This window comes from Corvus kubaryi, unplaced genomic scaffold, assembly GCF_017639235.1.
Source record: "Corvus kubaryi isolate FWS band 111438036 unplaced genomic scaffold, C.kubaryi_AGA036_p1.0 72, whole genome shotgun sequence".
Classification (NCBI taxonomy): Eukaryota; Metazoa; Chordata; class Aves; order Passeriformes; family Corvidae; genus Corvus; species Corvus kubaryi.
The window spans coordinates 2,524,655-2,537,652 of record NW_024582060.1 but is presented as its reverse complement, the minus strand read 5'-3'; the positions used below and the strand labels follow the sequence as shown (position 1 = coordinate 2,537,652).

At 43.7% G+C, this 12,998-nt stretch overlaps 2 protein-coding genes across 10 annotated transcripts in view; one reads left to right on the top strand and one right to left on the bottom strand.

Annotated features, from left to right (window-relative positions):
- The first annotated feature begins 1,093 nt into the window (after window positions 1-1,093).
- LOC121675096 (aldo-keto reductase family 1 member B1-like) lies at window positions 1,094-9,074 on the top strand. 2 transcript variants are annotated; one of them, XM_042050145.1, is made up of 10 exons: window positions 1,094-1,269; window positions 1,930-2,097; window positions 3,100-3,216; window positions 3,898-3,975; window positions 4,447-4,569; window positions 5,817-5,923; window positions 6,128-6,209; window positions 7,195-7,278; window positions 8,137-8,219; window positions 8,561-9,074. In XM_042050145.1, the coding sequence occupies exons 1-10, from the start codon at window positions 1,201-1,203 to the stop codon at window positions 8,601-8,603; spliced, it is 954 nt and encodes a 317-aa protein (XP_041906079.1). In that variant the 5' UTR covers window positions 1,094-1,200; the 3' UTR covers window positions 8,604-9,074. The 2 variants fall into 2 exon arrangements, with proteins under 2 accessions (XP_041906079.1, XP_041906078.1); XM_042050144.1 differs by lacking the exon at window positions 3,100-3,216 and having other exon boundaries at window positions 1,112-1,269.
- A 1,544-nt stretch (window positions 9,075-10,618) lies between these two features.
- Window positions 10,619-12,998, bottom strand: part of CALD1 (caldesmon 1) — a 177,314-nt gene continuing 174,934 nt past the window's right edge. For 6 of the 8 annotated variants that reach the window (XM_042050136.1, XM_042050138.1, XM_042050142.1 and 3 more), the window contains one exon: window positions 10,619-12,319. In XM_042050136.1, the coding sequence (XP_041906070.1) occupies window positions 12,288-12,319 (32 nt within the window). In that variant the 3' untranslated portion in view covers window positions 10,619-12,287. The remainder of the gene's footprint in view (window positions 12,320-12,998) is intronic. The other 2 variants (XM_042050140.1, XM_042050143.1) reach the window with 1 other exon arrangement.

Genomic DNA, 12,998 nt, shown 5'->3' with positions numbered 1-12,998 from the left:
TATAAAACATTTACTTTTATTATTTAAAATACCTCGCTCACACTGTACAAGTCACAAGATGACACCAGTGGAACTGCCACAGCGTGTAAATTGGTGGTCAGGGATCAGCAGTGAGCAAGGGGAAGTTTACAGCAATATAGGAAAAGAAAAAGTAGAACTCAAGCAGCAAAGTATCCCTACTGTGATAACAAAACCCAAAGTCTCTGTGACGTGTGAGATGCCTAAGCTGAACTTACATCAGCTTCGTAGTGTGGAGCAGATTTTCCCCCAGACAGATGCCAGCTAAGCAGCCCAGTCCCTCCAGGCTCTGGCTCTTGATTTCTGAGGCCCTGGGCTCGTACAAAGTCTCCTGCCACCTTTAAATACCAGCCTTTTCACCCTAAGCAAAGAGCAGGGGGGTTATTTGGGCTGAAGCTCTACCTGTTGGCAAGCTGTGATCACAAATCCCTTTTGCAGCCTCTGACACCCTACCAGCACTGGGTGAAATTTTAATTGGAGGCCAGGGAAATCTTTCACACAGACTGAGGCAATGGTCCTGCAGGGATCCCACCCCTCTGCAAAGACAGGGAACACAGAATTGAGCTAAAAGGTAAGGCCACATTCCCTCTTAATGAATTCCTCTGTAAACAGCAGGTAAGCCTAATATTTTTGAGGAAAAAAGATGAAAAATTCGGTCCATTTGCCACCACCTGAGAGCGAGAAAATCCTCCAATTGACACCCATTGCCTCATGCAGAAATTCTCCTAGTGCCCATCAGGCTCTCTCAGCTGTGGTACCACGGAACGATTAGGGTTGGAAAAGACTCTAAAGTCGCCGAGCCCAATCGGCCCCCGGCACCACCGCGTCTATCACCAACTCCTGTCCCCCAGGTGCCACATCCATACACCTGCCCAGTGCCACATCCATACACCTGCCCAGCGCTTCCAGGGATGGCGATGCCACCACGGCAAAGCGCCAAGCCCGCGGCTGAGGCACTTGCTCTCAGGCAGCTCATTTGCAAACAAGCAGCTAAATCAGCATCGAGGCTTTCCGCAGCCTCATGCCGACGCGCATCTCGGCTCTGCCGCGTATTGCGAGGCGGAGAGGAGGGATGGGCGTGGGGCGAGGCGGGGCCGGGCCAGCTCCGCTCCTCATAGAGGCCTCGGGCAGCCCTGGGCCAGCTCCGACCGACGGACGGACCGACAGACAGACACCGGCACCATGGCCATCCCCCTCGTGGAGCTCAGCAACAAGATGAAGATACCCGCCCTGGGGCTGGGCACTTGGCAGGTAGCGAGGCAGGGTGGGGATCCGGCGGGAGATGCCGAGGTGCCAAATAAGTAAAAAAAGGAAATCTAATAGGAAAGGACCCCCCCTCAACCAGCGGGCTCCGTGCCCCGCGTGGGGCCGTGGGGTCGGTGTCCCGGCCGCTCGGAGCGCCCGATGGCGGCCGCTTGTGTAACCGGGCGGGCTGCCAGGAGCGGGGGGGCCTTGGGGCGACAGAGGCCAGGGGAAAAGGCAAAAAAAGGAAAAAAAAGAGACAAGAAGCGAAAGAAACCGCCCAAAAGGTCCGAGCGGCTGCGGCTCTTGGCCCCGGGATGGGGTCGCGGTCTGAGGGGGGGTCCTGGCCACGGACCCGCCCTCGCGGGGCAGATCTGGGGAAGGTGAAGCGGCGAAGCTCCTTGGGCAACACAGGGAGCAGACAGGGGAAATGACAGTGAATATTGCGGTGCTGGCAGAGCTGAAAGGCTTGGAGAAACAAACTCCGCTCTGTGCCCGTTCCATGCAAAAAATGCTGTTTGCTGGAAGCTCCGTTGGCTTTCAGTTAAATGCAGGTGATGAGGAAAGTCCAGGAGCAGCTGGAAAGGGGGACTGTGTGGAGCTGTCACAGCACTGAGCCCTGCCAGGAGGACATGGAAGAGCTCATGGTTGGCTTCTGTTTGCTTTCAGGCTCCCCCGGGAAAGGTGGAGGAGGTGGTGAAATTTGCTATTGGTGCAGGCTACCGCCACTTCGACTGCGCCTATTTCTACCAGAATGAAAATGAAATAGGGAATGCAATCCAGCAGAAGATCAAGGAGGGAGTTGTGAAACGGGAAGACCTCTTCATTGTCACTAAGGTACAAGGGCGCCAGGTTATTGGAGCATTTAGCTTTTCTTGCAGAGAAACCCTTGCTGTACCTGCAAAGTAACATAGGGACCTATTCCCTTCTCTGAAATTCACTTTGTGGTTTTCTTGTTGTGTCTTAAAAGTTCTATCCTGTATTTGCAGTTTGGACTCGGCTTTATTAGGAACCACGGACAACTTAGGAAAGATAGCACGGCTATTACTCATCTAATAATTTCCTCACATCGATTAAGTCAATTATATTGAATGTTCAATTGGACACACACAAGAAAGATAAGGGGGGGAAAAAGAAAAGACAAGACAGTTGTCTGGATTCATCAGTGCTAAGCAAGACATTTGAAAACTCTGTCATGTACAAATGGTAATCCTGAAAGGGAACAGAAACCAAAGTATTTTCTATGTTTTCTTCATTCCTTTATCTCATCCACTTGTCTCAGAAGTGCTCCTTACCAAAAAGAACAATTCAACTAATAAATTTATGACTTGGGGTTTTCACCAGCAAAACCAGAAAACGTTGTGTATAACTAAGATTTTCCACATTAAGCTTTGTTTTTGTTAAAGAACATGGCTTAATTTAATACTACTTGTGAGTTCTTCTGTTTAAACAACTTGAATTATGATTTCAAAAATGAAATAAAATTGGCAACTGTGGACAGTTCAAAGGGACAGAAAGAAGGTAGCTGTGACTGCTCAATACTCAAAACTTAGGCTGAAAAAAATACTTGTAACACTTAACAGTTTTGCTGTGGCAGATATAAATGTAACACTCGGGCAAGTGTATCTGAAAATCTCTTTTCATAAGTGGGAATCCTGACTCCTTCATGACTGCTGGCTTTGTGGTAAGTTTGTCCCGCCTTAACAGTGAAATGTTACATCCTTATCTTCAGCATGGGGAGGGAGTTGGCCTGCCAGACCACCAAGTGAGAAGTTTCTGTCCTCTGGTCTGCCCTGTGGGAGCTGTAAAGTGAGAGTTGGGCTTGGTCTCTTCCCACAGCTGTGGAACACATTCCACGACAAGTCCTTGGTTAAGGTAGGATGCAAGAAGAGCCTTGCTGCACTGCAACTGGACTACCTCGACCTCTACCTGATGCACTTCCCAATGGGATTCAAGGTAGTCCTGCTCTCCACACCTTTCCTCCTTACCTGCCCAGGAACAAGGTGCATTCTCTCATCTTTGCATTCTCATCGTCATTACATGGCTGGGATGTGTGGCTCATTTGGCTCTTCCCTGAACCCCAATTATAATAGCAAGCGTTTGCTCACTTAGTAGTGGTGTGTTTTAGCACAGGGGTCTGGCTTTGCATGCCTGTTGGAATGAGAGAGCTGTAGGTGTGAGCCCCCCAGGGCTTCTGGTAACCAGCACAGGGTGGTGGTTACAGCACAGACATCTCGGGTTTTGGAGGGCTTGGCTTGGTCTGAAGTAACCAATGGTGAAAAATGAAGCATAGCATAGAAAGAATGTGCTTCTTCCCCCACTCCACATCCTTGTAAAATAAATGAAGAAGAATAAAAGGGCTGGAAGGTGTCTGTTCCCTTCTCTCCAGATTTGCCCAAGTTACATAATTATCACTAAATCCCCACATTCTTTGCATGTAGGGATTGATTTTGAAAAATACGGCCCTCACCCAAAAGAGAATACTAATGGACACTCATCGTTTTTAGTTATGCAATATTGTTTAAACAACCTGCTAACTCGCTGCATGTAAATGCAGTCAAAAGTGCTGTGGGAAAAGAACACTGTGGGAAGTCCAACACTTAAAAAGTCTGTGTTTTATCTGCCTTGAAATAACAGGCTGGTGAAGAGCTGCATCCCCTGGATGACAAGGGTCACAGTATTCCCAGTGACACAGATTTTCTGGACACATGGGAGGTAAGTAAATGTTTGCTCTTTAGAGCAGGTATCACCACTAAAGATGCAGCAGAGAACTGTGTGCAAAGTGAAATTGAGGGATGTGTTTGGGTGTGAAGGACAGCCACACAACATTGTATTTCAGCCAGATAGCTGTTTCTATCTCTTGTTTTGGGGAGCAAGAAGGGGATGTTTTTAGCAAAGCTAAAGAGGAGAAAGCTATCGGCACTGTAGGTGCTGTGGCTAAACCACTTGAATACACACAGTGGTAGAACCAACCCTTTAGTTTAATCCAGGTGTGGTTGTTAACTTGCTGGGTGTTGCATACAGTTAGGAAATCCTATTTCTTTTGTTAACTGAGATACTTTCATGTAATCTAATCTAGCCTGAGCTCTTTGTCCATTTGTCACAAGCTTGAGAGAAATAAAATAATGTAGTTTGACAGTAATACCACCAACTCATTCCCACACCTTGGTTGTCCTTACTCACTAGGCCATGGAGGAGCTGGTGGATGCTGGCCTGGTGAAAGCCATTGGTGTCTCCAACTTTAACCATGAGCAGATCGAAAGAATCTTGAACAAGCCAGGACTGAAGCACAAGCCTGTAATGGTCCAGGTGAGAATTTTATTTCCATTCCTCAGCTAACCTTGCAGTCTAGAATCATAGAATGGTTAGGACTAGAAGGTAGAATTTAAGGATTATCTAGATCCAACTCCTTTCCATGAGGTTGCAACCTTCCACTTAGAAGTATTCCTAAATATATTTAGAATTTGTGTGTGTATGTGTATATATATATATAGAGTATGCCTAAGTTCATATAATATATAAATATAATATCTGTGTCCTATATAAATAATATATAACTTATATAATATATATTTATTATCTGAATTCCTATAGTAGAGATTTAGAGTAGTCTTAAATATATTCAGCAAAATCCCCGCTGTGAGTTTCTGCACCAGCATGGGACTGTGCTGGGATACACTGGACTAACTCATTTTTCAACATAAAATAAACCACTCAACTTCATTATACAAAGGAGGGTTGAAGTGTTCAATTCCATAACAGGCTCTCACCACGTACCTCATGAATGTAATCACAGGACAGCAGCAGCAGCAGCTTAGGGACCTTCTGATTTTCTTCCATAGGCAACTTCTTTGCATTCAGCTGAGGGTGCTGAATGCCCATCTCTTCCAGATGGGGAATATCCAGGGAAATCCCCACACAAACTACTGTACACATCTTTCATGTCACCATGCCTGGTAGTAAAGATCTAGTTTAGAAATAGCTGGGTATGAGCACAGAGCCACGTGAAGCAGCACAGACACAGCCCTGGGGTCATGCCATGGCTTGTGGCAAGGTGAGCAGCACCCCCATGGAGCTCCTGCTGCTTTCAGTTCGAGGACATCTTACCCAGACATCTGTTTGCACCGTGATTTTGCTTCCTTAGGTTAGCTCAGATCATCTCCCCAGGCTTCTTCAGGAATCAGGGAGGCTCTTCGAGGCAAGGAGAGGTTGGGTACGTCAGAGCAGAAAATAAACTTCAGGCATCCTGAGCTGCCCCTGTGAAGATGCAATCCTGCCCAGAAGGCTCATTTCCCAGTTTCCACACAGATAACACGTTCACTCTTCTCATCTATTTTTTGCTTTCTGTGGGTAATATGTAGCAGAGAAAGCTCTATTCTCTGCTAGGCCCTAGGCCTCTAGGTACTGCTGTGACATTAATAACTTTTTTGTAAGACAGATTAGAACCATGATGCTGGAGGTCTTCACATTTTGTGTCACCCAAGAGGATTTAAAATGTAATGCTCTGCAGCCCAGCAAAGTCTGCCTCTTTACCAACCATCTTTCTGTGCTTGCAGGTGGAATGTCATCCATACCTGACCCAGGAAAAGCTGGTCAAGTACTGTAAATCCAAAGGGCTTGCTGTGACTGCATACAGTCCCCTGGGCTCTCCAAACCGCCCGTGGTAAGAGAGCATCTCAACCTTTCTGTGCACAAAACAGTGCAGCTGCAGCTTGAGCTATGAAAATTATTATTATTATTAGAAAATTAAGTAAATAATACAGGTAAAATGACAAAAGTGCTGTTGTTTTTATGCAGATTATGTCACACAATGTTCCTGCAGGGAAACTATTACCTTTCTACCACTGATCTCTCTATTTCTTAACAGGGCTAAGCCAGGAGAACCCACGCTGCTGGATGATCCCAAGATTAAGGACATTGCAATGAGACACCATAAAAGCCCTGCCCAGGTAAGTGGGATTGTCAGAGCAAACTATTCCTCCTCCTCAGATGTGTTACAGGCCAGTCCTAGCAGATGCTGCTTTCTCTAGAGATACAGTCTAATGGGGCTGAACTTGACTCTTCATTCTGCCCAAGTTCTTAACAGCATTCATAAAAATTATCAGCTATTTTCAAGGAGGTGTTGAATGCCAAGTTTTGGGGTGGACTGAGCAGCAATGGTACATGCTTACCTCAGGTGTTCACCTTCCTAAGTTTTTATTCCTTTCTCCAGCTAAGTTATTCTTCAGAGGAGTTCTGTAATTTGTAGACATACTTGATTGCCTCCCATCTGCTCGTGTTCACAAAGGATTATTGAAAGCTGCTTGATTATTTAAGATTTTTTTCTGTCTACTAGTTTGCAAGTCACACAAATGAGTTGTTGCCTGGGGTGTGCAGAATCTGTGCTCCAAACAAAGCCACATATTCACGTGCAATCAAAGCCAATCATATCTTGAGACAGGCAGAGCAGGACAAAAACATTGTATGCAACAGTTCTTTTTTTGGGGGGGGACGGCTTTTAAATTCTGTAAATACGTTTTTCCTTTTATGGACTTCCAAAAGCTGAACCTTTGTGAGGTACTTACCTCTGAGCCCAAAATAATCTGTAGTATCATTATACCCATTGAGTCTGAGCACTCATATAATACAAGCCAGAGCATCACAGTTTTTCTCCCCCTCTACTACCCTAAACAAAAGCAAAACAAATCCGGGAAAGTCACAATGTAGAAACAACACAGGCCAGAAACAATTACGTTTTGCCAGTCTACTGGCAAACACATGAGCAAATCCTGGCATCTCAAACTCCTGTGTGCAAACTGGTATTCTTCCAAAGAGTAAATATGGTTGTAGAAAAATAAATCAGTTTGTAAAAAAAAAAAAAAAAAAATCCACAAAATGTATTCGAATAAATCTCCTGGGACCTCTGTGTTCATGCTCCTCCTTGTTCTTTCCTAGGTCCTGATCCGCTTTCTGATCCAAAGAGACATCATTGTCATTCCCAAGTCTGACAAACCACACCGTGTTGAGGAAAACATGAAGGTGAAGCCTCCTTTGGAGATGCTGCTACCTGGTTTTATGCAGGACAGGCACCCACACTCGTAGCCCCTCTGTGTTGCCAAGCAGCACCTAAGAGTCAGTGGAAGGGGGGTACAGAGAGTTGAAGACTGGGGCTCAGCACTACCAAACCATCTGGGGAAAAGCATTTTGTTCCTGCTAGGAGAGAAATTGTTTACACCAGGGTTGTCTGAGCTCTGTTGCTGTGGAAAGGGAGCCCCAGGTTTGGACTTGCCCTTGGGGTTATGCTTAGCAAGTCCTTAGGGTGTAAAGGAACAAGCTGTAAACACCAGACCTGTTACTGTTTGTCTCACTTTGAGGCTGTGGTTCCCCTTGGCAGTGAAGTTTAGCTGGATGTTTGCTCATAAGGTGTGGCATCTTCTATAATACCTCTGGGTTGCTTTCAATCCATGGTGATAGGGTTTGGAGTTATTTCTTCTATGAACTCCTAGCAAGAATTCTTAGACGATTAAATAGTGAGGCAACTATTTGCAGTTGATACCCAACAGTCCTCTCTTGTGACACAAAATTTACCTCTAGTTCCAGTATTTGTGACACATCCTGAGCACCCGAAGTATTTTGTCTGTGGATTACAACACAAAGTGCAATGGTGTTGGCATTCAGCCACCCTGAAATGCGAGACCTTGCTATGAACAGCACCTTGGAAAGAAAAGGACTCTGTTGATGACTTCAAGGGTTGTTATTTGCCTGAGAAATAAGAGGATTGCTTAACTACGCTTATCATGTTCCTACCTCAAGTCATAAGTGCATGAAGCACACTTAATAGCTAACTACTCATGAACCTAACTAAAAAGAGCTTTTTTTTTCCTCTTTCCCTGCTAGGTGTTCGATTTTGAACTGTCTAAAAAGGAGATGGATGTCATCCTCACCTTTAACAGGAACTGGAGGGCAGTTCCAGTGCTCCCGTATGTTCCTTATTATCCTTACTATCCATTAGTCCTATTACTGACTGTATTTTCATCCCCCCATCTTGAAAATATACATGACCAAAACCAGGGAGAGCTCATACTTTAAAGCCTGGACCCCAGGTAATGAGGCATGTCCTGGAACATCAGGAAGGAGATTCATTTGGAGCGTTCCCTTCAGCACATTGGTGTTCCAGGGGCTTTCTCACAAGCCTGTGTTCAGTTTAATGACAGCTGCAGAACTTGAGTGCATTGGCAGTGGGGGAGGGAGACTGCAACAGGGAAATGCTGCTCAAGATACTTTCTGCAGTACTTGAATAAGGAGGTCTTTCTCTTCTCAGAGCTGTCAATCACAAGGACTACCCATTCAAAGCGGAGTATTAAATGCAAGAGGTTTCTGCAAGACCTCCCTCCATTTAACTCCTCCCAGGCCAGAAGATGTACTCTGCAGCTTGATCTTCATTTCTTCTTCTGTGCTTGATAATAGTTATGAGCAGTTACTTTTCCTCCTTTTTTTTAAGAAGGAAACCACTAAGAATGCTGTAAGAATGCAGCAATAAGGGTGGGGTTTTTGTAAAGATACTTAGCAGAAATCTGGTTTTGATGAGTAGTAAAAAGACAATGTCTTTTCATTTCCTTTTTATCTGGTCTTCCTTAATTAGAGACATGTTTAACAAAAAACTACTTACATGGAGTTTTTTATATGTTCCTTCCAGTGTGATCAGTCATACTGGCTCATGAGTCACTGTCAAAGAATGCTCTAATTACATTGCCTTTTCTATATTTGTGATTTTTATAGAGTGTATTTCTAATGCTTTAATATCTTATATGAATAAAGTTTTATTAGCAACAGAAGTTGATCAGTGTAGTGCTTAAATTATTTTATAGAGTTAGGCATGGTTTTGTAAAGTCTGGGGGTTTACAAATTTTAACAGAGATAGAAATAAGTTTCTCTAATTCCTGTACAAGGGCAGGACGTACCCATCACTTTGTGGCTTATGCTTCAAAACAGGATTGTGCTCTAGCTAGGACCTAAAGAACAAAGTTGTACCTGTTGCCTCACAGAGCCCTTCCTCTGAATACCTAGAAACTGAACTCCTGTGTGATTAGTGGTGAAAGTTGAAGACAGCATCACAGGCAGTGACAACTCACAGTCAAATCCAGCCAGCCAAACATACGGGCTGCCTCCAACATCCGACTGGGAGTCTCAAATATAAACTTAGATTTTTGCAACTCTGCTGCCAGCATCCAGAATATTACATTCAGACACGTGCTGGCTTTATCTAAGGAAAGCATGGAAGAACTCTTCTTTAAAAACACCAAAGCAAACACTGAGATAGCCTCACAGTTAATTGCTCTAAAATATTGTCAGATAGATTTTGCTAGGCCAAGCTGGTTTGTGGCATTTTATATGTTGATAGGAGAAAGTCTGGCTAGAATGTGGAGTCAGCTGCAGGAAAGCCAACCATGATTTGGTATTGTCTGAAAAATCATCACTTCACAATGATGTTGAAACACCAAGAAATCTCGCAGTGCCGCTGAGTCAGCCACCGGGATTTGTCCTTGGTGAATTCTGCCAGGGGTGAGCAAACCACAGCCACTTTACAGTGTTTCCTAAAAACAAACCCCGTTGTGCACAGCACACTTCCACACTCTCAAAAAGGCAATAACCAAGAGCAGAAGAAACTTACCACCTTCAGCAAGGACCAGTGTCACTTCAGCAACGCTTGTGGTGACCCGTGGTGACACAGCCGGGCCTCGCAGGGCAGGAGAACAGGCACGATCCCGAGCATCCCAGCTCTTTGCAGGTCAAATTAGGCAGCATCCAATTATTTCTCCCCAGTAGTTCATAAAGCCAGGCTTGCTGCAGCCTTCCCATGGAGCTGGCAGCAGCCTGGGGGCCTCTTCTGGATGACCATGACCTGCTTAGAGTAGGGCATTGCATGCTGCACTGCTGTTAGAGCAAAAATGAAGGGGCACAGGAGGATGACAATCAGGAGGTGTCCCCGGGATCATCCAAGGCTGGAAGCACATTCCACTGGGTGAGACAGAAGAAATGCAGTGGCTCTCACTCAGAAAACTTGTTTCAAAGCAGGGAAGCCGACAGCTGCACCGCTAGGTCAGTGTCAGAACACCTTCTGTTGAGCACACCGCCTTGCAGACGATGCTCAGCTCCTGTCCTGTACTGATCAGTGTGACAATTAAGATGATTTCCCTCCCCCCACCTTGGGAATATATTTGTTAAAGCTGCCAATTTTACGACCTGTCTGTCTCCTGAAGGATAGTACATCAGGAGAGACGTCCTTAGGGGTTCTTTACCTTATCTCACAGGGACTTAGCACAATTCCTATTCCACTTACAACAACTGGTCCATTCCTACCCATTAACAAACAGGGGGCTGCTGATGGAAATATTCCATTTATTGTGGATGCAGTTTCAGGATACATTGTTTGAACAAATTGCTTTTATTGCAGCTATCAGATGTAATTGAAAGACTCAGAGGAGTGTTTACAAAACCCCCAAACAAAAAACATGACAACTCACAGACAATGTCAGGCACAGTTTCACCCCCTACAGATAATTTCGTGCATCTCTATATGTAAACAAGATGTTTCAGCCAAGCAGGGGAGCTCAGCTTTGGGTTGAAATATAACATTACACTTCTTCAGGAAGAAGTCAGATGCTGTAAGACATGGAAGTGGTGAAAAGGGAGATCCTGGGGGTTCTAATGCACAACAAAACTGTTAACAACATGCTCAGGGGCTACTTGAGTTGCTCAGTTTATGCCACCCATACACTGTAGGATGTAAATGCTAAACTGTATGGCATGTAAATTCAAACCAAGCTGACGTCTTATAGCCATGTGTTTACTATATACAAATGAAAACATCTGTAAATAAGATATTCAGGAGAGAGAGGTAAAAAGAAGCATTACAAAGATAGAGGTTTACTTCATTTTCGGTGGACCTGGTGTACGGCACTGATGGATGGCAAGATTTAGTGTACAGTCATTTGAAACAAGCTCCAACTCTGTTTACATCTTTTTTTTTTTAATTATGGTAGTTTTATATAAATTAAACTACAACGTTTTATACAAGTGACCTATTTTTGACCCTCTATACCCTTACCTTTTCCTCTTTTAAAAACTATACTTTCTTTTTAATTACCCATTACTGGGCAACTGACATTTAAATTTTTTTTAATACTTATCTCACCATACCTCTAATGGCAATTATGAAATCTTACTATAGAAAAGTGTGTGATTTTGTCTTTATTTTTTTTTAAGCTGTGATATTGGCTAATTATGTATGTTTATTGCTAAATATAATACTCTAGCACATATTAAAGCATTCTACCATTAGTAGTGCCTTTAGGCTAAACTTTGTAAAGCTATGTGTGTATATATATTCTAGATTGCAATCATTACTAGTCACTAACAACAAAAAGAAATATCAGTACCGCTGTCAGCTAACATAATCATCCAAATTTAGGTATTAACTTAAACTAGAATGGAAAAATTGATACTTAAAAAAAGTATAAAACAAAACAAAACAAAAAAAAAATTAAAACACGTTATTGATGCAGTATTTCTCATGACATGGGCAACTTACAGAAAATATTACATTGTCAACTAAAGATATTTCTTCCATGCCTTAATCTAAAGTGCAGAAAGAAAACGACTTCTGTGTCACAAAAGTAACCATTGTTTTTATAGGTTTACTGCACACCTTTCCCAAGCAACTTTACTTTACACACGTTTTGGGCTGACCTCTAATGCCAGTTGAAATCACTGTTCAGATCCATAGTTAGTTATGACTATCAGTAGGAGAGTCTATGTATTTCACAGCATGGGTTTCTTTAGGAATAAAGGCTCTTGTGCAAAGGCAGTACTATTCTGATGAATGCCTAGACTGATTATTAAATACAGTGCTAATATACATGGTTTTAACTGGGATAATGCAAAAAGACATTTTGGTAAATAAACATAAATATAAAAAGAACAATTTAGCACTTTTTCCTTTTTTTTTTTTTCCCCAAACCGATTGGTCCAGCGTCTTTAGTGGCCTTCTACGGTTCTTTCTCAAATTGTCTCAAACCTGCTGAGAAAGAGACAGATTAAATATGGCTTGAAACAACCCAAACACCTCTCTAGAACAGAAAAGGCACAGCTCTAGGCTAACACACAAGACGACAAGACACGAGCTGAGTGCTGCTCTGAGGTGGTCCCCAAGAGGACAAAAAGCAGGATTTCAGCCTCTGAGGAGAGGCTCAGCAGTGCCCAAACCCCTCTGCTGGGGCTGCTCCTGTGGGTGGAGAACCCCTTCCACGGCAGCACAGCTGCACTAACACTGAGTGAGCCCAAAAACCCCTCTCCTGACACTTCGGTTTTAAAAAAGGAGAAGAGGAGCAAAACAATTCTGTTTTACATGACTCTAAACCAACAAGAAAAGTTCACAGGCATACCATACCTCTGGCTTTACACAAAAACACTCAAAAAGGGTGTGCACTTTTACACATATTAAAGTGTAGAAAACCAAGAGTTTTCCTATGTTTGACCCTTTCACTCTTAGCAAAGAGTCGAGGGATGTTGCAAAGCATCCTTAAAGCTATTCAATTCGTCAGTGAACTTCCGTTCTTCCCCCACTGGTCCTTAGCCCCATAATTAGTTTAATTGGCTTTATTTGGAGTGCTTTAGGTTAAAATAAAAATAAAAAGCTAGGAGAGCTATTTTGTTGATTTCTTTCTGCAAAACTAGGTTGTGTTTCACCAACCAGTGGT

Coding starts and splice junctions, on each gene's coding strand:
- LOC121675096 (XM_042050145.1), top strand. CDS start 1,201: ATGGCCATCCCCCTCGTGGAGCTCAGCAACAAGATGAAGATACCCGCC. Junction 4,570..5,816: donor ACAAGCCTGTAATGGTCCAG/GTGAGAATTTTA, acceptor CTGTGCTTGCAG/GTGGAATGTCATCCATACCT. Junction 8,220..8,560: donor AGGGCAGTTCCAGTGCTCCC/GTATGTTCCTTA, acceptor TTCTCTTCTCAG/AGCTGTCAATCACAAGGACT.